Source organism: Ascaphus truei, chromosome 15 (assembly GCF_040206685.1).
Source record: "Ascaphus truei isolate aAscTru1 chromosome 15, aAscTru1.hap1, whole genome shotgun sequence".
Taxonomy (NCBI): domain Eukaryota; kingdom Metazoa; phylum Chordata; class Amphibia; order Anura; family Ascaphidae; genus Ascaphus; species Ascaphus truei.
In genome coordinates this window covers 19,097,473-19,120,949 of record NC_134497.1, presented here as the reverse complement: position 1 = coordinate 19,120,949, position 23,477 = coordinate 19,097,473, and the positions used below count along the sequence as shown (strand labels likewise).

The window sequence follows — 23,477 nt, the reverse complement described above, 5'->3', positions numbered from 1 at the left end:
TCGTTATGGCAATGTGCATTACGTGACGTCGCGCAGCCATGTTGATGGAATTTGGAGGGGAGAATACAGCCACACACACACACACAGTGACACACACAGACAGACAGTGACACACACACACAGACACACACACAGTGACACACACACACAGTGACACCCACCCACACACAGTGACACACACAGACACAGACAGTGACACACACACAGACAGTGACACACACACACACAGACACACACACAGTGACACACACACACACACACACACACACACACACACACAGTGACACACACACACACACACAGTGACACACACACACACAGTGACACCCACCCACACACAGTGACACACACAGACACAATCAGGCCACCTCTGCAAACACACACAAAAATAATGCCTCTCCCCCCTTGGGGTGGGTAAGGTGCCTGGGAGGGGGTATAAGGGGGCATGTGGGTTACCTGGGGCCCGTGTATGGGCTGCTGGAGCAGCATAGGGAGCCAGTGCAGCTGAGAGACTGGCAGGCCCGCGGAGCCTAAAGGGAGGGACAGAGGGGCGGAGCCTAAAGGGAGGGACAGCGGGGCGGAGCCTAAAGGGAGGGACAGAGGGGCGGAGCCTAAAGGGAGGGACAGAGGGGCGGAGCCTAAAGGGAGGGACAGAGAGGCGAAGCCTAAAGGGAGAGGAGGCCTGGCATTACTGGAGGAGAGAAGGGAGGGGGGCAGTGCTGAGGGGAGGGCCCGGCTTGCAGCACCTCGTAAAAAACCTCCGCCCCCCCCATCCTCCAATCACAGCCAGCATTCTCCTGCTATCTCCGCGCCCCCAACCCCCCCCCCAACCCCGCTCGCCCGCGTGGGAGGGCAGCCAGCATCCTCCGCTCCCCGCAGCCCCAAAAGCCGGGAGCCCAAGTAAAAAACGGGACAATTTGAGAATGAATTGAAAACCGGGACAGCACATGAAAAACCGGGACAGCACATGAAAAACCGGGACAGTCCCGGCTAAACCGGGACGACTGGTCACCCTACCCATATAACTCCTCCCTATAACTCGTATTACCCCATATAACCCCCCTATAACTCCTATTACCCCATATAACTGCTCCCTATAACTCCTATTACCCCATACAACTGCTCCCTATAACTCCTCCCATTACCCTATATAACCCCTCCCTATAACTCCTATTACCCCATATAACCCCTCCCTATAACTCCTCCCATTGCCCCATATAACCACTCCCTATAACTCCTCCTATTATCCATATAACCGCTCCTTATAACGCCTCCCATTGCCCCATATAACCCCTCCCTATAACTCCTCCCATTGCCCCATATAACCGCTCCCTATAACTCCTCCTATTATCCATATAACCGCTCCTTATAACTCCTCCTATTGCCCCTATGTACGCGATCCCGGTAAGTAGGAGCACTCTGCCATGCAACAGCTTCTCTGCCAGGTTTTAACAGCCATTTCTCGGCCTGCAAAGCATTGCGACTTCGCCGGCACTGCACGGGTTAATGCGGCGCGGCAGGGAGAGGGTTAACACTGACCGTTCCTGGCCGCCGTCCAGCCCACGGGTCAGAACATTATGGGGTGAAGAGGTGAGGAGGTGAAGGGGGGGGTGACTTGTTTTTTTTTTAATTGGAGCACGCGAGAGAAAGTTGGCGGAACGTCGGAATAATTAAGCAAACTCGTTAGACATCCTTGTGTCTGGGATTAAAGGCAGGCGCGTTACAGAATCAGGATTACAACCTCTCGGGAGGAGAGAAACCTGCGCCCAAGTAAACGCGCGAAACTCCCCCCGCCCTGAGCTCGGTCTCGGTCTCCGTTCTGCGACAGATTGCATGTTCCCCAACGCAGGCGGGAGAAGGCAACCTCAAACCCAGGGGCTGACATTACTGACCAAGAGGCAGAATTTGTTTCATTTCATGTGTCATATAACTTCTATTGCCCCATATAACCTCTCCCTATAACTCCTATTACCCCCATATAACTGCTCCCTATAACTTCTATTGCCCCATATAATCTCTCCCTATAACTCCTCCTATTACCCCATATAACCTCTCCCTATAACTCCTCCTATTACCCCATATAACCCCTCCCTATAACTCCCCCTATTACCCCATATAACCGCTCCCTATAACTCCTCCTATTACCCCATATAACCTCTCCCTATAACTCCTCCTATTACCCCATATAAGCTCTCCCTATAACTCCTTCTATTAGCCCATATAACCTCTCCCTATAACTCCTCCTATTGCACCATATAGCCGCTCCCTAAAACTCCTATTACCCCATATAACCGCTCCCTATAACTCCTAATACCCCATATAACCGCTCCCTATAACTCCTCCTATTACCCCATATAACCGCTCCCTATAACTCCTCCTATTACCCCATATAACCACTCCCTATAACTCCTAATATCCCATATAACCGCTCCCTATAACTCCTCCTATTACCCCATATAACCGCTCCCTATAATTCCTCCTATTACCCCATATAACCGCTCCCTATGACTCCTCCTATTACCCCATATAACCCCTCCCTATAACTCCTCCTATTACCCCATATAACCGCTCCCTATAACTACTCCTATTACCCCATATAACCGCTCCCTATAACTCCTCCTATTACCCCATATAACCCCTCCCTATAACTCCTCCTATTACCCCATATAACCGCTCCCTATCACTCCTCCTATTACCCCATATAACCGCTCCCTATAACTACTATTACCCCATATAACCGCTCCCTATAACACCTCCTATTACCCCATATAACCGCTCCTTATAACTCCTCCTATTACCCCATATAACCGCTCCCTATAACTCCTCCTATTACCCCATATAACCGCTCCCTATAACTCCTCCTATTACCCCATATAACCGCTCCCTATAACTCCTCCTATTACCCCATATAACCGCTCTCTATAACTCCTCCTATTACCCCATATAACCGCTCCCTATAACTCCTCCTATTACCCCATATAACCGCTCCCTATAACTCCTCCTATTACCCCATATAACCGCTCCCTATAACTCCTCCTATTACCCCATATAACCGCTCCCTATAACTCCTCCTATTACCCCATATAACCGCTCCCTATAACTCCTCCTATTACCCCATATAACCGCTCCCTATAACTCCTCCTATTACCCCATATAACCGCTCTCTATAACTCCTCCTATTACCCCATATAACCGCTCCCTATAACTCCTCCTATTACCCCATATAACCGCTCCCTATAACTCCTCCTATTACCCCATATAACCGCTCCCTATAACTCCTCCTATTACCCCATATAACCGCTCCCTATAACTCCTCCTATTACCCCATATAACCGCTCCCTATAACTCCACCTATTACCCCCTATATAACACACACACACACACACACACTGTCTGTGTGTCACACAATCCTTCCTCCGTTGGCTCTGCGCTGGGAGTGGGGACTGACCCCGTGTGGTAGGGTGGTAGGGTGGGAGTTTTGCCGCCCCCCACCCCACCCCCTGGCAGTGCAGGGGTTACAGGCTCGCCGTGCAGCTGGCGGCTGATTACGGGGATGGATGAGAGACAGGCCGGCATTAGGGCTCCGGGGAAATCTCTAAACTGTCTCTTCTCTTCTTCGCTCGCGCTCGCTCGCTCGCTCAATCCTTCCTCGATCATTAAAGTCAGTTCAGTGCTGAGCCCAGGTTCGGAGCAGCAGCAGCAGCAGCGCAGCTTCCCGAGCCGCTGTCCCCGTGCCCACCTGCGGCAGCCCTCGCCTCTGCAGGCATGCCGGAGGGATCCTAAGCGGACCCCGTCCCCCCCCCCCCCCCTCCACCCCCCTCCCCATAAACCCGAGCCAGCCTGGGAACCCGCTGGATACTAACGACCGGGTAAAATGCATCGGGCTGCTCGGCTCCTCGTCACCATCATCCTCCAGCTCTTTGCCGTAGCCGGGGGAGAAGGATTTTCAGGTAACCCTCTCGCTCGCCCGTGTCTGCCCCTTCCCTGTGGCAGGCACTGCAGGAGTTAGGTTACCCGCCGGCTGGGCAGTCTGTGAATTACGTAGGTGTTGTGTGGGCAGGGGCAGACAGTCCTGGGGTTTATATCTAATGTAAGGTGACCTGACTGCAGAGTATCAGGGACAGGCTCAGACAGTCCTGGGGTTTATATCTAATGTAAGGTGACCTGACTGCAGAGTACTAGGGACAGGGTCAGACAGTCCTGGGTTTATATCTAATGTCGAGTGACCTGACTGCAGCGTATCAGGGACAGGCTCACACAGTGCTGGGGTTATATCTAATGTAAGGTGACCTGACTGCAGAGTACTAGGGACAGGGTCAGACAGTCCTGGGGTTATATCTAATGTAAGGTGACCTGCCTGCAGCGTATCAGGGACAGGCTCACACAGTCCTGGGGTTATATGTAATGTAGGGTGACGTCCTGACTGCAGAGTATCAGGGACAGGGTCAGACAGTCCTGGGTTTATATCTAATGTAAGGTGACCTGCCTGCAGAGTAGCAGGGACAGGCTCAGACAGTCCTGGGGTTATATGTAATGTAGGGTGACGTCCTGACTGCAGAGTATCAGGGACAGGCTCAGACAGTCCGTGTGTGTGTGTGTGTGTGTGTGTGTGTGTGTGTGTGTGTGTGTGTGTGTGTGTGTGTGTGTGTGTGTGTGTGTGTGTGTGTGTGTGTGTGTGTGTGTGTGTGTGTGTGTGTGTGTGTGTGTGTGTGTGTGTGTGTGTGTGTGTCTAGGATACCTTTTTCCTGCACGTAGTTTGAGTCCTTGTAGGATATAACCCAGACCCTACAGTATAATAAGTGTTTACATAAGCCGCTGGCACCTTGTAATTTAACAATAATAATTCCTTATAATAACCTGCTATTACTTCACCTGTCCACTTACCGTCCCCTTCCCCCTGCTGCCTGTGACACCCCAGCTAGTGCTGAATTAGAAAGGGACACTCACTGGGGGTTTAGCCATCTCATTGCATTGCAAGAGAATGGACGCTGTGGCACTTCAGGAGTTTGGTTACCATTGAAGATGTGTTCTGTGAGGGGTTTTATAGGATGGTATAACCAAGAAGTGCCTCATGCAGGTGAAGGGATTCTGGGTTTTGTTGAACGCATTTTTTTTTTTTACACAAAGAGACTTTTCAGCCTTAAAGGAAGCGAGAGAGTCAGGTGTAGGGGGTGGGGGAGAGAGAGGTGGGGGAGAGAGAGGTGCAGGAGAGGGGGAGCAGGGGGGAGGTACAGCGAGAGGGGAGTATATGGGTAGGTGCAGGAGAGGGGGGGGCAGGGGGAGAGATGGGGGCATGAGAAGGGTCTGGGGGAAGAGGTGCAGGAGGGGGAGGCAGACAGGTGCAGGAGAGGGGGGCTGGGGAACAGGTGCAGGAGGGGGAGGGCAGACAGATACAGGAGAGGGGCCTGGAGGGAGAGGTGCAGAAGAGTGTGGGGGGGGGGAGGCAGACAGGTGCAGAAGAGGGGGCCAGACAGGTTCAGGAGAGGGGCCATATAGGTACAGGAAAGAGGGCTGGGGGAAAAGGTGAAGGGGAGAGGGGCAAACAGATGCAGGAGAGGGGGCAGACAGGTGCAGGAGAGGGCGCTGGGGGGAGAGGAGCAGGAGAGGGAGCTGAGGGGAAAGGTGCAGGAGAGGGGGGCTGGGGGGGAAAGGTGCAGGAGAGGGGGGCATACAGGTGCAGGGGCTGGAGGGAGAGGTGCAGGAGAAAGGGGGGCAGGCAGGTGGGAGAGGGGTTGCAGGCAGGTGCAGGAGAGGGGGGAAGACAGGTGCAGGAGAGGGGGCTGGAGGGAGAGTTGCAGGAGAGCGGGGGCAGGCTGGTAGGAGAGGGGGGGCAGGTAGGAGAGGGGGGGCAGGTAGGAGAGGGGGGGGCAGGTAGGAGAGGGGGGGGGCAGGCAGGTGCAGGAGAGGGGAGAAGACAGGTGCAGGAGAGGGGGCTGGAGGGAGAGGTGCAGGAGAGCGGGGGCAGGCAGGTAGGAGAGGGGGGGCAGGTAGGAGAGAGGGGGGGGCGGGGCAGGTAGGAGAGGGGGCTGGGGGGAGAGGTGCAGGAGAGGGGGGGAGAGCTGAGAATCCAAAAATAGCTTTGTATAAACCAAGGGCTCTTGTAGTGAACGAGTTAACACACGTCCTTTTTTTTATTGTCTGTCCCCCTGCTATTTCTGCCCATACTCTCTGCGTTTGTCCCCCCTCCCAGTGAGCGGACCTGTCCCCCCCACCCTCACAGTGACCAGAGCTGCCACCCCCCTCCCGCCCTCACAGTGACCAGACCTGTCCCCCCTCTCCCTCACAGTGACCAGACCTGCCCCCCCTCCTCACAGTGACCAGACCTGTCCCCCCTCCCTCACAGTGACCGGACCTGTCCCCCCCTCAGTGACCAGACTGTCCCCCCCTTCACAGTGACCAGACTGCCCCCCCTCCCTCACAGTAACCAGACCTGCCCCCCCCCCCCTCCGTCATAGTGACTGGATCTGTTCCCCCCCCTCCCTCACAGTGACCAGAGCTGTCCCTCCCTCCCTCACAGTGACCGGATCTGTGCCCCCTCCCTCACAGTGACTGGATCTGTCCCCCCTCCCTCCCTCACAGTGACCGGATCTGTCACCCCTCCCTCCCTCACAGTGACCGGATCTGTCACCCCTCCCTCCCTCACAGTGACCGGATCTGTCCCCCCTCCCTCCCTCACAGTGACCGGATCTGTCCCCCCTCCCTCACAGTGACCGGGTCTGTCCCCCCTCCCTCACAGTGACCGGATCTGTCCCCCCTCCCTCACAGTGACCGGATCTGTCCCCCCTCCCTCACAGTGACCGGATCTGTCCCCCCTCCCTCACAGTGACCGGATCTGTCCCCCCTCCCTCACAGTGACCGGATATGTCCCCCCTCCCTCACAGTGACCGGAGCTGTCCCCCCCTGCTCTCACACAGTGACTGGAGCTGTCCCCCCTGCTCTCTCACAGTGACCGGATCTGTCCCCCCTGCTCTCACACAGTGACCGGAGCTTTCCCCCCTGCTCTCACACAGTGACCGGAGCTGTCCCCCCTGCTCTCTCACAGTGACCGGAGCTGTCCCCCCTGCTCTCACACAGTGACCGGAGCTGTCCCCCCTGCTCTCACACAGTGACCGGAGCTGTCCCCCCTGCTCTCACACAGTGACCGGAGCTGTCCCCCCTGCTCTCACACAGTGACCGGAGCTGTCCCCCCTGATCTCTCACAGTGACTGGAGCTGTCCCCCCTGATCTCTCACAGTGACTGGAGCTGTCCCCCCTGCTCTCACACAGTGACCGGAGCTGTCCCCCCTGCTCTCACACAGTGACTGGAGCTGTCCCCCCTGCTCTCACACAGTGCACCGGAGCTGTCCCCCCTGCTCTCACACAGTGACCGGAGCTGTCCCCCCTGCTCTCACACAGTGACTGGAGCTGTCCCCCCCTGCTCTCACACAGTGCACCGGAGCTGTCCCCCCTGGCTCCCACACAGTGACCGGAGCTGTCCCCCCTGCTCTCACACAGTGACCGGAGCTGTCCCCCTTGATCTCACACAGTGACCGGAGCTGTCCCCCCTGCTCTCACACAGTGACCGGAGCTGTCCCCCCTGCTCTCACACAGTGACCGGAGCTGTCCCCCCTGCTCTCACACAGTGACCGGAGCTGTCCCCCCTGCTCTCACACAGTGACCGGAGCTGTCCCCCCTGCTCTCACACAGTGACTGGAGCTGTCCCCCCTGCTCTCACACAGTGACCGGAGCTGTCCCCCCTGCTCTCACACAGTGACCGGAGCTGTCCCCCCTGCTCTCACACAGTGACCGGAGCTGTCCCCCCTGCTCTCACACAGTGATCGGAGCTGTCCCCCCTGCTCTCACACAGTGACCGGAGCTGTCCCCCCTGCTCTCACACAGTGACCGGAGCTGTCCCCCCTGCTCTCACACAGTGATCGGAGCTGTCCCCCCTGCTCTCACACAGTGACCGGAGCTGTCCCCCCTGCTCTCACACAGTGACCGGAGCTGTCCCCCCTGCTCTCACACAGTGCACCTCTGTCCCACTCAGGAGAAGTGAAACATTCCCAGGCGACAAACTGGAATTAACCCTCCGCTAGGAAGGAGGGGGGGGGGGGTCTGCAGCCAATCCTGCATACGAAGGGTTAAACCAGGGATGCTCAAATCCAGTCCTCAATGGCCACCAACAGGTACGATCTTGAGGATATCCCTGCTTCAGCGCAGGTGGCTCAATCTGTGGCTCAGTCTTTGTTTGAGCCACCCGTGCTGCTGCAGGAATATCCTTAAACCTGACCTGTTGATGGCCATTGAGGACTGGAGTCCCCCCCCCCCACCCCTCTAAAGGATTGCTGACCAAATTAGCTCCAAAGCTCGTTATCACATTTACAGTGGCGGATCCCCTGAGCTGTATTGTGCGTGCAGCTGGTGGCGCGTGTGTCTCACACTGCTATTTGTGGGGAGGGGAGTGTAAGTCACACACTTGTGTTGCATTCTTTGCAATCCTGAGGATTGTGGCAGCACAGCGACACGTGTGTGTGTGTGTGTGTGTGTGTGTGTGTGTGTGTGTGTGTGTGTGTGTGTGTGCGCGAAACCCTCCCGAAAATGCACACGCCGTGCTGTATAATAGTGTGGAGTATCTCTATGCACTGAAAATGAACACACTGCGCTGAATAATGATGGAGTATCTATTTGCTGATAAAGCACACGCCGCTCTGTATAATGATGCTGAGTATCTATACACTGATAATAAACATGCCGCGCTGTATAATGATGTTGAGTATCTACAATATACACTGACAATGCACACGCCGCTCTGTATAATGATGAGAGTATCTATTCACTAATATTGATCATGTTGCGCTGTATAGTGATGCTGAGTATCTCTATACGTTGATAATGAACACGCCGCTCTGTATAATGATGCTGAGTATCTATACACTAATAGTGAACACACTACGCTGTATAATGATGCTGAGTATCTATATACTGATAATGAACATGTCGTGCTGTATAATTATTATAAATTATCCCATAACTTATCTACCCCTCATATCCGGGGTCTCACACCTCTGTATACTGACATTCTCTTATAAGTATTCTGCCTATAGGAAGGGGCACATCGAGGGGAGGGGTGGGGGAGAGATGTTCTTATATAAGGAGTGTTTATTGTAAACGGGACTGTTCCCATGGAAAGGGGAATATTGGGGTGTGTGAGATGTTCTTATATAAGAAGTGTTTATTGTAACCAGCACTGTTCCCATGGAAAGGGGAATATTGGGGTGTGTGAGATGTTCTTATATAAGGAGTGTTTATTGTAAACGGGACTGTTCCCATGGAAAGGGGAATATTGGGGTGTGGGAGATGTTCTTATATAAGGAGTGTTTATTGTAAACGGGACTGTTCCCATGGAAATGGGAATATCGGGGTGTGTGAGATGTTCTTATATAAGGAGTGTTTATTGTAAACGGGACTGTTCCCATGGAAAGGGGAATATTGGGGTGTGTGAGATGTTCTTATATAAGGATTGTTTATTATAACCAGGACTGTTCCCATGGAAAGGGGAATATCGGGGTGTGTGAGATGTTCTTATATAAGGAGTGTTTATTATAACCAGGACTGTTCCCATGGAAAGGGGAATATCGGGGTGTGTGAGATGTTCTTATATAAGGAGTGTTTATTATAAGCAGGACAGTTCCCATGGAAAGGGGAATATCGGGGTGTGAGAGATGTTCTTATATAAGGAGTGTTTATTGTAAACGGGACTGTTCCCATGGAAAGGGGAATATCGGGGGGTGTGAGAGATGTTCTTATATAAGGAGTGTTCTTATAACCAGGACTTTGCCCGTGGAAAGGGGAATGTTGGGGGGGGGGGGAGGGGGTGGTGAGATGTTCTTATATAAGGATTGTTCTTATAACCAGGACAGTTCCCATGGAAAGGGGAACATAGCGGGATGTGATGTGTTCTTATACAAGAGGTGTTCTTATAACAGGGAGTCCTCTCGCACCAGGGCTATGCGAGAGTCTCATGCAATGGGTACAGTACATTGCCGCTCAGTACTATTTTACATTGAACTCGGAAGCTCAGGGTTTTATAAACACTTACACCGCAGGGGTTACCAGACTGACTCTTTGTCAATCCACCTCCAGAAATCACGTCTACAGCCCCATCGCTCTGCCTTGTAAACACGCACACGCTCGCACACGCACACGCAATCTTTGATCAATTTTACAAATGGGTCTTTGAAAAGGGGGAGAGAGAGAGAGAGAGAGATCTTCAAAGTCGGGGGGCGCTCGCTGGGGACGGCACGGAGGAATTCAAATAAAGCCCGGAGCGTATGTGTCAGACTTACAGGAGGATTAGAAGGGAGCTGTCCCAGAACTTCCCCTATTGTGCTAATGGGGGGGGGCGTAGGGCGGGTTAAGCCGCAGAGCAGGTGCAAGGCGGATGGTCAGGGGGGGCCAAGTGTTAAAGAAATATGGGTCTTCCCGATTGGTGCTTCAAATGTGAGAAAATAAGGACGCGAAGATGCAGAATTTGATACATACCATGATACTGTGAGATTATCCTATTATCCCATATACCCGCTCCCTATAACTCCTCCTATTACCCCATATAACCGCTCCCTATCACTCCTCCTATTATCCCATATACCCGCTCCCTATAACTCCTCCTATTACCCCATATAACCCCTCCCTATAACTCCTCCTATTATCCCATATACCCACTCCCTATAACTCCTCCTATTACCCCATATAACCCCTCCCTATAACTCCTCCTATTACCCCATATAACCGCTCCCTATAACTCCTCCTATTACCCCATATAACCGCTCCCTATAACTCCTCCTATTACCTCATATAACCTCTCCCTATAACTCCTCCTATTTCCCCATATAACCGCTCCCTATAACTCCTCCTATTACCCCATATACCCACTCCCTATAACTTCTCCTATTACCCCATATAACCTCTCCCTATAACTCCTCCTATTACCCCATATAACCTCTCCCTATAACTCCTCCTATTACCCCATATAACCGCTCCCTGCAACTCCTCCTATTACCCCATATAACCGCTCCCTATAACTCCTCCTATTACCCCATATAACCGCTCCCTATAACTTCTCCTATTACCCCATATAACTGCTCCCTATATTTCTCCTATTACCCCATATAACCTCTCCCTATAACTCCCCCTGTTGCCCCATATACCCCCTCCCTATAACTCCACGCACTCCCCCCCCTCCCCCATCACAGGCTGATGGAGAATTTGGGGCGCCATGCGGCTGCTTCCTGCTCGGTCCTTCCGACCCGATTCACATACATTATATTAATAGCCAGGACCGGTCCAGAAAGTGCAGCATCAGTGTCCGCCTCCCCTTATGTGGGTAGCATTGCATTGTAGGAAAGCACCCCCCACGTGGGCAGTGCCAGCGTCGCCCACTCTGCCAGCGAGCGCCTGCGTAGCAGGCAGCGGCAGTGCCAGCCTCCCCCTGCATTGGCACACGGCACTGCCAAACCAGAGCTTCTATGTACACACAGGATGGGTGTATACAGTAAATATACTGTAATGCCTGCCTCGTGGGAAGCAGAGAGGGTATAATCGTGCCAGGACAGATATAGTCACAGCATGGGCAGGCGCAGTGCCAGGCTCCCCTGGAAAGGGGTTAACGTGTGCAGTGCCTGTCCTGCCCATGAGAGGGCGCTGCCAGCACGTAGCTCCTCATGTAAATGTGCGTGTGCGCGTCTGTGTGTGTTTTAAACTCGCTCCGTCAGCTGATAAGATCTTTCAATTAAGGTTCCCGCGTAACCGGCCCTGCGCTCGCTTTGTAAATATAACGCATGTTTAGCGTATCACATGGGAGGCCCGGGCACTGCCTGCCCTCCGCTCGCTGTGCAAGTACAATACACAAGTACAATACACAAGTACAATACACATGTATGCAGATGACACAATCCTATATGCACACAGCCATAGCCTCTCTGACCTTCAGCACATACTTCAGTCTGACTTTTTGAGGCTTGAAAATTGTTTTTTTCAAAACAAACTGGTTTTAAACACTGACGAGACTGTAACAATGGTATTTGGGACCTAGGCTACATTTCTAAAGCTTCCAGTGACTGAGCTCCAGATCAGAACCAACGCTAACACCACCCTAACCCCTGTCACTAGTTTCAAATACCTGGGCATATGGTTTGACTCCCATTTAACATTCGGGATGCACATTGATACCCCGATATCCAAACACCTATGCCAAACTAGGGGTACTTAATAGGAACAAATCCTTCCTAAGTCTGCTGGTCAGAAAACGTATCACACAGCAGATGCTAATGCCAATTATAGACTATGGGACATAGTATACGGCTCGGCACCCCAAACACACCTTGGCAAACTTGATACCCTCTACAACTCAATATGCCATTTTGTTCTCAAATGCAACTACAGCACACATCACTGCGAAATGCTCAAAGAACTAGATTGGTCATCACTAGAGTCTAGGCGCAAAGTTCAGCTTTCCTGTCTTGTCTTCAAATACTTTCTGGACAAGCTACCCAGCTATTTGAACAAGCTCCTCACCCCTACCACATGCAGCACCTATCACCTGAGATCAGACTCCAAAAGACTGTTAATGGTCCCAAGGCTCAACAAAGTATCCGGCCGCTCCACCTTCCCTTACCGTGTACCCCAAAACTGGAACAGTCTTCTACACCATGCCATGTATACACAGCACAGGTACAGTGCGGGCAGCGGCAGTGCCAGCCTCCCTCTTACACACTACTACACCATGCCATGTATACACAGCACAGGTACAGTGCGGACAGCGGCAGTGCCAGCCTCCCCTCACACACTACTACACCATGACATGTATACACAGCACAGGTTCAGCGTGGACTGTGGCAGTGCCAGCCTCCCCTCACACACTACTACACCATGCCATGTATACACAGCACAGGTACAGTGCGGGCAGCGGCAGTGCCAGCCTCCTCCTCACACACACTACTACACCATGACATGTATACACAGCACAGGTACAGTGCGGGCAGCGGCAGTGCCAGCCTCCCTCTCACACACACTACTACACCATGCCATGTATACACAGCACAGGTACAGTGCGGGCAGCGGCAGTGCCAGTCTCCCCCTCACACACACTACTACACCATGCCATGTATACACAGCACAGGTACAGTGCGGGCAGCGGCAGTGCCAGCCTCTCACACACTACTACACCATGACATGTATACACAGCACAGGTACAGTGCGGGCAGCGACAGTGCCAGCCTCCCCCTCACACACTACTACACCATGACATGTATACACAGCACAGGTACAGCGCGGGCAGCGGCAGTGCCAGCCTCCCTCTCACACACACACTACTACACCATGCCATGTATACACAGCACAGGTACAGTGTGGGCAGCGACAGTGCAAGCCTCCCTCTCACACACACACACTACTACACCATGCCATGTATACACAGCACAGGTACAGTGCGGGCAGCGACAGTGCAAGCCTCCCTCTCACACACACACACTACTACACCATGCCATGTATACACAGCACAGGTACAGCGCGGGCTGGCAGTGCCAGCCTCCCCCCTCACACACTACTACACCATGCCATGTATACACAGCACAGGTACAGCGCGGGCAGTGGCAGTGCCAGGCTCCCTCTCACACACACTACTACACCATGCCATGTATACACAGCACAGGCAGTGCCAGCCTCCCCCTCTCTCTACTTTCTGGGTCATTCAGAAAAGGTTAAATCAGAGCCCCCTCCGCCCTCCACCCTCGCAGTTTGTTGAAGCACCAAGTCCCCCCCTGGCAAGGTCCCTCTGCCCCTCTGCCTCCCCCCCGCCCCATCCCCCGTCTCCTGCAAGGTACCTGCCAGAGCAGAGAATGGCAGAGCCGGCTGATTTCCCGCGTCTGCAGGCTGAGTGCCCCGGGACCTGGCATGTAAAGGTTATGTGGAATCTCTGTGGCACATGGGCAGCTCTAAGGCGCCAGCGACTTCAGAAAACTCTCTGCTCACTTTGTCTGCAAAATTCCTGCTTACCCCATCAGCAGCATGGGTGTTATACGCAGAGCAGTGTGCGTATCTGTATTATACGCACAGCAGCATGTATCTGTATTATTTGCAGAGCAGCGTGTATCTGTATTATATGCAGAGCAGCGTGTAACTGTATTATACGCAGAACAGCGCGTGTATCTGTATTATACGCAGAGCAGCGCGTATATCTGTATTATACGCAGAGCAGCGTGTGTATCTGTATTATATGCAGAGCAGCGTGTAACTGTATTATATTCAGATCAGCATGTAACTGTATTATACGCAGAGCAATGTGTGTATCTGTATTATACGCAGAGCCGTGTGTGTATCTGTATTATATGCAGAGCAGCATGTATCTGTATTATATGCAGAGCAGCGTGTGTAACTGTATTATACGCAGAGCAGCGTGTATCTGAATTATACAGAGCAGCGTGTGTATCTGCATTATACGCAGAGCAGCGCGTGTATCTGTGTTATATGCAGAGCAGCGTGTGTATCTGTATTATACGCAGAGCAGCGTGTCTGTATTATACGCAGAGCAGTGTGTGTATCTGTGTTATACACAGAGCAGCGCGTGTATCTGTGTTATACACAGGGTAGGTGTGATCGCATGTCAGTGACTGATGATGTGGCTATTCCAGGCGCTTATAGGCAGGTTTGGGTTCTCTCCAGCCCCCCGCAGGAGAAAGCTAATGGCGTGGGTAATGGAATTCCGGTGGAGGAAGAAGCTCCTTTGAAGTGTTTCCATTCCCTCTGATTAGGACATCTATTCTTTGCGAATCAGGTGGGTGTTCTGCCGCCGGTCGCAATGTCCTCGGCTCCGTCTCCGTCCTTACCACTTCATAAGAACTTCGCGGGGGGGGGGGGGCAGGATTTGGGGGTTTGGGTAGAGTTGCCAGGTGGCTTCTCCAAAAAGACTGGACACAATGGTGACAACCTCGAGACACACACACACACCCACACACACACACTCTCTCTCTCTCACCGCTCCATGCTGTTTCCTCCTCTCCTTGGCCATACCCACAGGCTCCTGACACCTCCTCCTGATTGGCTGCATTACCCAATGTCAATCAATAAGGATGAAGGAAGCTGCCCAGCCCCCAAGCAGCCGGCCTGCTCAGGGGAATCCCACGGCCCCCCAATCCGGTCAGGTCACTATGTCCAGAGAGGTAATACCGGTATACACATACACGCCCAGAGAGGTAATACCGGTATACACATACACGCCCAGAGAAGTAATACCGGTATACACACACACCCAGAGAGGTAATACCGGTATACACACACACTCCCAGAGAGGTAATACCGGTATACACATATACACCAGAGAGGTAATACCGGTATACACATACACGCCCAGAGAGGTAATACCGGTATACACATACACTCCCGGAGAGGTAATACCGGTATACACATACACGCCCAGAGAGGTAATACCGGTATACACATACACGCCCAGAGAGGTAATACCGGTATACACATACACTCCCGGAGAGGTAATACCGGTATACACATACACGCCCAGAGAGGTAATACCGGTATACATATACACGCCCAGAGAGGTAATACCGGTATACACACACACTCCCAGAGAGGTAATACCGGTATACACATACACGCCCAGAGAGGTAATACCGGTATACACACACACTCCCAGAGAGGTAATACCGGTATACACATATACACCAGAGAGGTAATACCGGTATACACATACACGCCCAGAGAGGTAATACCGGTATACACATACACTCCCGGAGAGGTAATACCGGTATACACATACACGCCCAGAGAGGTAATACCGGTATACACATACACGCCCAGAGAGGTAATACCGGTATACACATACACACCCAGAGAGGTAATACCGGTATACACATACACGCGCAGAGAGGTAATACCGGTATACACACACACGCCCAGAGAGGTAATACCGGTATACACATACACGCCCAGAGAGGTAATACCGGTATAAACATACACGCCCAGAGAGGTAATACCGGTATACACATACACGCCCAGAGAGGTAATACCGGTATACACATACACGCCCAGAGAGGTAATACCGGTATACACATACACGCCCAGAGAGGTAATACCGGTATACACATACACGCCCAGAGAGGTAATACCGGTATACACATACACGCCCAGAGAGGTAATACCAGTATACACATACACGCCCAGAGAGGTAATACCAGTATACACATACACGCCCAGAGAGGTAATACCGGTATACACATACAGGCCCAGAGAGGTAATACCGGTATACACATACACGCCCAGAGAGGTAATACCGGTATACACATACACGCCCAGAGAGGTAATACCGATATACACATACACGCCCAGAGAGGTAATACCGGTATACACATACACGCCCAGAGAGGTAATACCGGTATACACATACACGCCCAGAGAGGTAATACCGATATACACATACACTCCCAGAGAGGTAATACCGATATACACATACACTCCCAGAGAGGTAATACCGGTATACACATACACGCCCAGAGAGGTAATACCGGTATACACATACACGCCCAGAGAGGTAATACCGGTATACACATACACGCCCAGAGAGGTAATACCGGTATACTCATACACGCCCAGAGAGGTAATACCGGTATACACATACATGCCCAGAGAGGTAATACCGGTATACACATACACGCCCAGAGAGGTAATACCGGTATACACATACACGCCCAGAGAGGTAATACCGGTATACACATACACGCCCAGAGAGGTAATACCTGTATACACACACACGCCCAGAGAGGTAATACCGGTATACACATACACGCCCAGAGAGGTAATACCGGTATACACATACACGCCCAGAGAGGTAATACCGGAATACACATACACGCCCAAAGAGGTAATACCGGTATACACATACTGTATGTCCAGAGAGGTAATACCGGTATACACATACACGCCCAGAGAGGTAATACCGGTATACACATACACGCCCAGAGAGGTAATACCGGTATACACATACACGCCCAGAGAGGTAATACCGGTATACACATACACGCCCAGAGAGGTAATACCGGTATACACATACACGCCCAGAGAGGTAATACCGGTATACACATACACGCCCAGAGAGGTAATACCGGTATACACATACACGCCCAGAGAGGTAATACCTGTATACACATACACGCCCAGAGAGGTAATACCGGTATACACATACACGCCCAGAGAGGTAATACCGGTATACTCATACACACCCAGAGAGGTAATACCTGTATACACATACACGCCCAGAGAGGTAATACCTGTATACACACACACGCCCAGAGAGGTAATACCGGTATACACAGACACGCCCAGAGAGGTAATACCTGTATACACATACACGCCCAGAGAGGTAATACCGGTATACACATACACGCCCAGAGAGGTAATACCGGTATACACATACACGCCCAGAGAGGTAATACCGGTATACACATACACGCCCAGAGAGGTAATACCGGTATACACATACACGCCCAGAGAGGTAATACCGGTATACACATACACGCCCAGAGAGGTAATACCGGTATACACATACACGCCCAGAGAGGTAATACCGGTATACACATACACGCCCAGAGAGGTAATACCGGTATACACATACACGCCCAGAGACGTAATACCGGTATACACATACTCGCCCAGAGAGGTAATACCGGTATACACACACACGCCCAGAGAGGTAATACCGGTATACACGCCCAGAGAGGTAATACCGGTATACACATACACGCCCAGAGAGGTAATACCAGTATACACATACACGCCCAGAGAGGTAATACCGGTATACACATACACGCCCAGAGAGGTAATACCGGTATACACATACACGCCCAGAGAGGTAATACCGGTATACACATACACGCCCAGAGAGGTAATACCGATATACACATACACGCCCAGAGAGGTAATACCGGTATACACATACCCACCCAGAGAGGTAATACCGGTATACACATACACTCCCAGAGAGGTAATACCGGTATACACATACACGCCCAGAGAGGTAATACCGGTATACACATACACACCCAGAGAGGTAATACCGGTATACACATACACACACCCAGAGAGGTAATACCGATATACACATACACACACCCAGAGAGGTAATACCGATATACACATACACTCCCATAGAGGTAATACCGGTATACACATACACGCCCAGAGGGGTAATACCGGTATACACATACACGCCCAGAGAGGTAATACCGGTATACACATACACGCCCAGAGAGGTAATACCGGTATACACATACACGCCCAGAGAGGTAATACCGGTATACACATACACGTCCAGAGAGGTAATACCGGTATACACATACACGCCCAGAGAGGTAATACCGGTATACACATACACGCCCAGAGAGGTAATACTGATATACATATACACGCCCAGAGAGGTAATACCGGTATACACATACACGCCCAGAGAGGTAATACCGGTATACACATACACGCCCAGAGAGGTAATACCAGTATACACATACACGCCCAGAGAGGTAATACCGGTATACACATACACGCCCAGAGAGGTAATACCGGTATACACATACACGCCCAGAGAGGTAATACCTGTATACACATACACGCCCAGAGAGGTAATACCGGCATACACATAAACGCCCAGAGAGGTAATTCCGGTATACACATACACGCCCAGAGAGGTAATACCGGTATACACATACACGCCCAGAGAGGTAATACCGGTATACACATACACGCCCAGAGAGGTAATACCAGTATACACATACACGCCCAGAGAGGTAATACCAGTATGCACATACACGCCCAGAGAGGTAATACCGGTATACACATACACGCCCAGAGAGGTAATACCGGTATACACATACACGCCCAGAGAGGTAATACCGGTATACACATACACGCCCAGAGAGGTAATACCGGTATACACATACACGCCCAGAGAGGTAATACCGGTATACACATACACGCCCAGAGAGGTAATACCTGTATACACATACACGCCCAGAGAGGTAATACCGGTATACACATACACGCCCAGAGAGGTAATACCGGTATACTCATACACACCCAGAGAGGTAATACCTGTATACACATACACGCCCAGAGAGGTAATACCTGTATACACACACACGCCCAGAGAGGTAATACCGGTATACACAGACACGCCCAGAGAGGTAATACCTGTATACACATACACGCCCAGAGAGGTAATACCGGTATACACATACACGCCCAGAGAGGTAATACCGGTATACACATACACGCCCAGAGAGGTAATACCGGTATACACATACACGCCCAGAGAGGTAATACCGGTATACACATACACGCCCAGAGAGGTAATACCGGTATACACATACACGCCCAGAGAGGTAATACCGGTATACACATACACGCCCAGAGAGGTAATACCGGTATACACATACACGCCCAGAGAGGTAATACCGGTATACACATACACGCCCAGAGACGTAATACCGGTATACACATACTCGCCCAGAGAGGTAATACCGGTATACACACACACGCCCAGAGAGGTAATACCGGTATACACGCCCAGAGAGGTAATACCGGTATACACATACACGCCCAGAGAGGTAATACCAGTATACACATACACGCCCAGAGAGGTAATACCGGTATACACATACACGCCCAGAGAGGTAATACCGGTATACACATACACGCCCAGAGAGGTAATACCGGTATACACATACACGCCCAGAGAGGTAATACCGATATACACATACACGCCCAGAGAGGTAATACCGGTATACACATACCCACCCAGAGAGGTAATACCGGTATACACATACACTCCCAGAGAGGTAATACCGGTATACACATACACGCCCAGAGAGGTAATACCGGTATACACATACACACCCAGAGAGGTAATACCGGTATACACATACACACACCCAGAGAGGTAATACCGATATACACATACACACACCCAGAGAGGTAATACCGATATACACATACACTCCCATAGAGGTAATACCGGTATACACATACACGCCCAGAGGGGTAATACCGGTATACACATACACGCCCAGAGAGGTAATACCGGTATACACATACACGCCCAGAGAGGTAATACCGGTATACACATACACGCCCAGAGAGGTAATACCGGTATACACATACACGTCCAGAGAGGTAATACCGGTATACACATACACGCCCAGAGAGGTAATACCGGTATACACATACACGCCCAGAGAGGTAATACTGATATACATATACACGCCCAGAGAGGTAATACCGGTATACACATACACGCCCAGAGAGGTAATACCGGTATACACATACACGCCCAGAGAGGTAATACCAGTATACACATACACGCCCAGAGAGGTAATACCGGTATACACATACACGCCCAGAGAGGTAATACCGGTATACACATACACGCCCAGAGAGGTAATACCTGTATACACATACACGCCCAGAGAGGTAATACCGGCATACACATAAACGCCCAGAGAGGTAATTCCGGTATACACATACACGCCCAGAGAGGTAATACCGGTATACACATACACGCCCAGAGAGGTAATACCGGTATACACATACACGCCCAGAGAGGTAATACCAGTATACACATACACGCCCAGAGAGGTAATACCAGTATGCACATACACGCCCAGAGAGGTAATACCGGTATACACATACACGCCCAGAGAGGTAATACCGGTATACACATACACGCCCAGAGAGGTAATACCGGTATACACATACAGCTCCAGTATTACCTCTCAGTTTTAACTCGACAGTGTGTCCAAACACAGGACACTCCGGTTCAATACAAGACGCCTGGTAACCATAGGTATGGGCGGCGTCTCGAAGCAGGACTTTGCCAATGGTGGAAACAGTGGTGAAGAAGCAGATTGAATTATTCACAGTTTGTGGGGTTTGGGGTTTATTTGAAGGTTGTGGAAAAAAATGGGAGGAAATGTTCGCCCTTTTGAGCAATTTCACTTTTTTTAGAGCTTTTCCCGATTCTGTGGGCCGTGGACGTGCCGGAGGAAGGATTGGCCAACGGGGAGGTAATGATTCGGTCAGACAACATGGACTCTGCTTCCCGTATGTTCCGGGGGTGGAGAACGGCTCAGCCGATGCCGTACCTCCATTCCAGGTTTCGGGCTTTGGTTAACAGGACGAAGGTGGTTTGTTCGTCTGAGTTGGAGTCTCGGGTTGTAGAGGGTGGGGGATTTTTTCTTTGGCGTTTGGTTGGCGCTCTCCGGATTGGCGAGTAGGTTTGGTGGCATTTGAGGGTGGAAGATGTCTTGGTGGAGTCCGTCTGGTTTGATTTTTCTTTTTTTGATAGGGCGTTCCAAATGGGTTCAGAAAGGTAAGGGACAAAGGGTGTCATCGGGGGGAATTAGAAGGGAGTCAGATTTGCCCCGTCAGGTTGGTTGAGGACTTTGTGGAGGTCCGGCTTAGTGGGAAAGGCCAACTCCTCTTAAGATGCGTTTGGGCATTATCCAGATTAAGGAGGGTGTTATGGAACAAGAGCCACATTTCTGACTCACCCCCCTCTCTCCTTTGCAGTTTCTGCTTGTCAGATTTTATTCCCAGCTGCATGGAGTCTGCAGACACATACTGTGCCTGCGTGGCTTGCAACAATGTTGCACTCCTTGCCTGCGAGCATGACATCAGTGAGCTGCTACAGCAGTCTCTGAGATCCTCACCAGAATGGGCTAGTCTGCCCCCCCTCCTGTTTGTTCAGACATGGTCTGCCCCTAGACTTTTCCTTTGCCCACACCGCACCTCACTTTCTTTTCAACCCTGGAGACAGTGAGTAAAGAACCTTTCTCTGTTTATAACCCTTGGTGAGGCCATCTCTTTTTACCGGTTCCTAACTAATAATCACCACTACACACCATCCACAAGTATCTGTACCCTGCTACCTTTTCCCAATAAAGTGGAGGAAATATTACAGGACTTGGAGTGATTTAAAAGGGAACTGTGTTAATGCTATCGGGAGCCATTCATACCAACGTGACCCTGGCTTCAGAATAGTAAAAAGAGGACCGTGTGCCTTGGGAAATACACACAGAGGAGCTGCTACCCACAGCCTTTATGCTAAAGATACAAGCGAGCAGCTTACGTAGCAAATAAATAAACAGCAGTCTCTCACCACATTGCACAAGCACGTTGCTACACAGAGCCACAAGCCTCTACACAGCAAACTACCACAGCTGTATGCAAAGACAGTGAGCAGCCTTACTTTGCTAATACTACACAAAGGAATCACACAGCAGCTACTACTCAAAGACTCTATGCTATACAGAATAGTCTCTGCACCCCAGGACAAGCAGCAGCTTCACTCTGCCAGACAGGGCAGCAAGCTTTATACAGCAAACTGCACACAGCCTTGCAACTAACAGTGCTTCTCTCACAATACCTAATTGCCTTTTTCTCTGTCTGAGTCCACCCGCTGCTCAGCCCCACAGTGAGGAGCCAACGGACATCTGTAAGTACAGCTACCCCAACGCTGCACGCTGCAGGACACCGCTCGGCATCATCTGAGACAGACGCCCATCGCTGACAGGTAAAAGACCGCACGCCACACGCACTGGCAAAGGCCTACACACACCTACAGCATGGCAGAACTCAGAGCCTCACCAGACATCACGCAGGAAAGCGATCTCTCAGACACAGAGACCGCCGCGCAACTACAACAGGCGCAGGCAGGCGCAAGGCCTAAACGGACAGTCACACTGACACAAAAGGCCCGCGAAAAATATGAGACTGACATTGAAGCGCACCGCGCCAAATTAGAGTTGGCCTGGGAAACTACCGCACTTGGGGTATGCAATGTCGCCGGCGCTGGCAACTCTGTACAACAGCTCGAGCAGGCAATAACTCAATTAAAGACTGATCACGCACGCTACCAAAGACTGTCAGAGGCATATGCCACTTACCTGGCCAGGGCTAACACCGGTGAAAGCCTGCAAGAAAGAGACTTACAAAACAACATTGACCTTGCACGTGACAGCCGCGTGCGGGCCGCCATCACAGATGCGCAAAGCGTGAGAAAAGAGCTCCTCCTGGAGACCGCGTCACAGCGCTCCAGCGCATCCAGACACTCATCCAGGTCAGCAAGATCAGCACAATCCAACGCGTCCAGCGCAAGCACTAGCGCTACCAAGGCGCGAGCCACCGCAGAGGCCGCACGCGCCAGGGCCGCATACGCTCAGAAAGAGGCGACCATGAAATTAGAAAGGGCCCGCTTGGAAGAGGAGGAGCAGACAGCCGCCGCTGCAGCCGCTGCCAACGCCGCTGCAGCCGCTGCCACCACCACTGCCAACGCCGCTGCAGCCGCTGCCACCGCCACTGCCAACGCCGCTGCAGCCGCTGCCACCGCTACACGGAAGAAAGCAGAGGTGGACGCCAACCTAGAGGCCCTAAATCAAGAAAGAGAA

At 51.6% G+C, this 23,477-nt stretch overlaps 1 protein-coding gene across 1 annotated transcript in view; it reads left to right on the top strand.

Annotated features, from left to right (window-relative positions):
* The first annotated feature begins 3,651 nt into the window (after positions 1–3,651).
* The window catches only part of LOC142466640 (receptor-type tyrosine-protein phosphatase T-like), a 174,524-nt gene continuing 154,698 nt past the window's right edge, over positions 3,652–23,477 (top strand). Inside the window, 1 exon segment of the mRNA XM_075571887.1 lies at positions 3,652–3,950. Coding sequence (XP_075428002.1) covers positions 3,875–3,950 — 76 coding nt within the window. The 5' untranslated portion in view covers positions 3,652–3,874.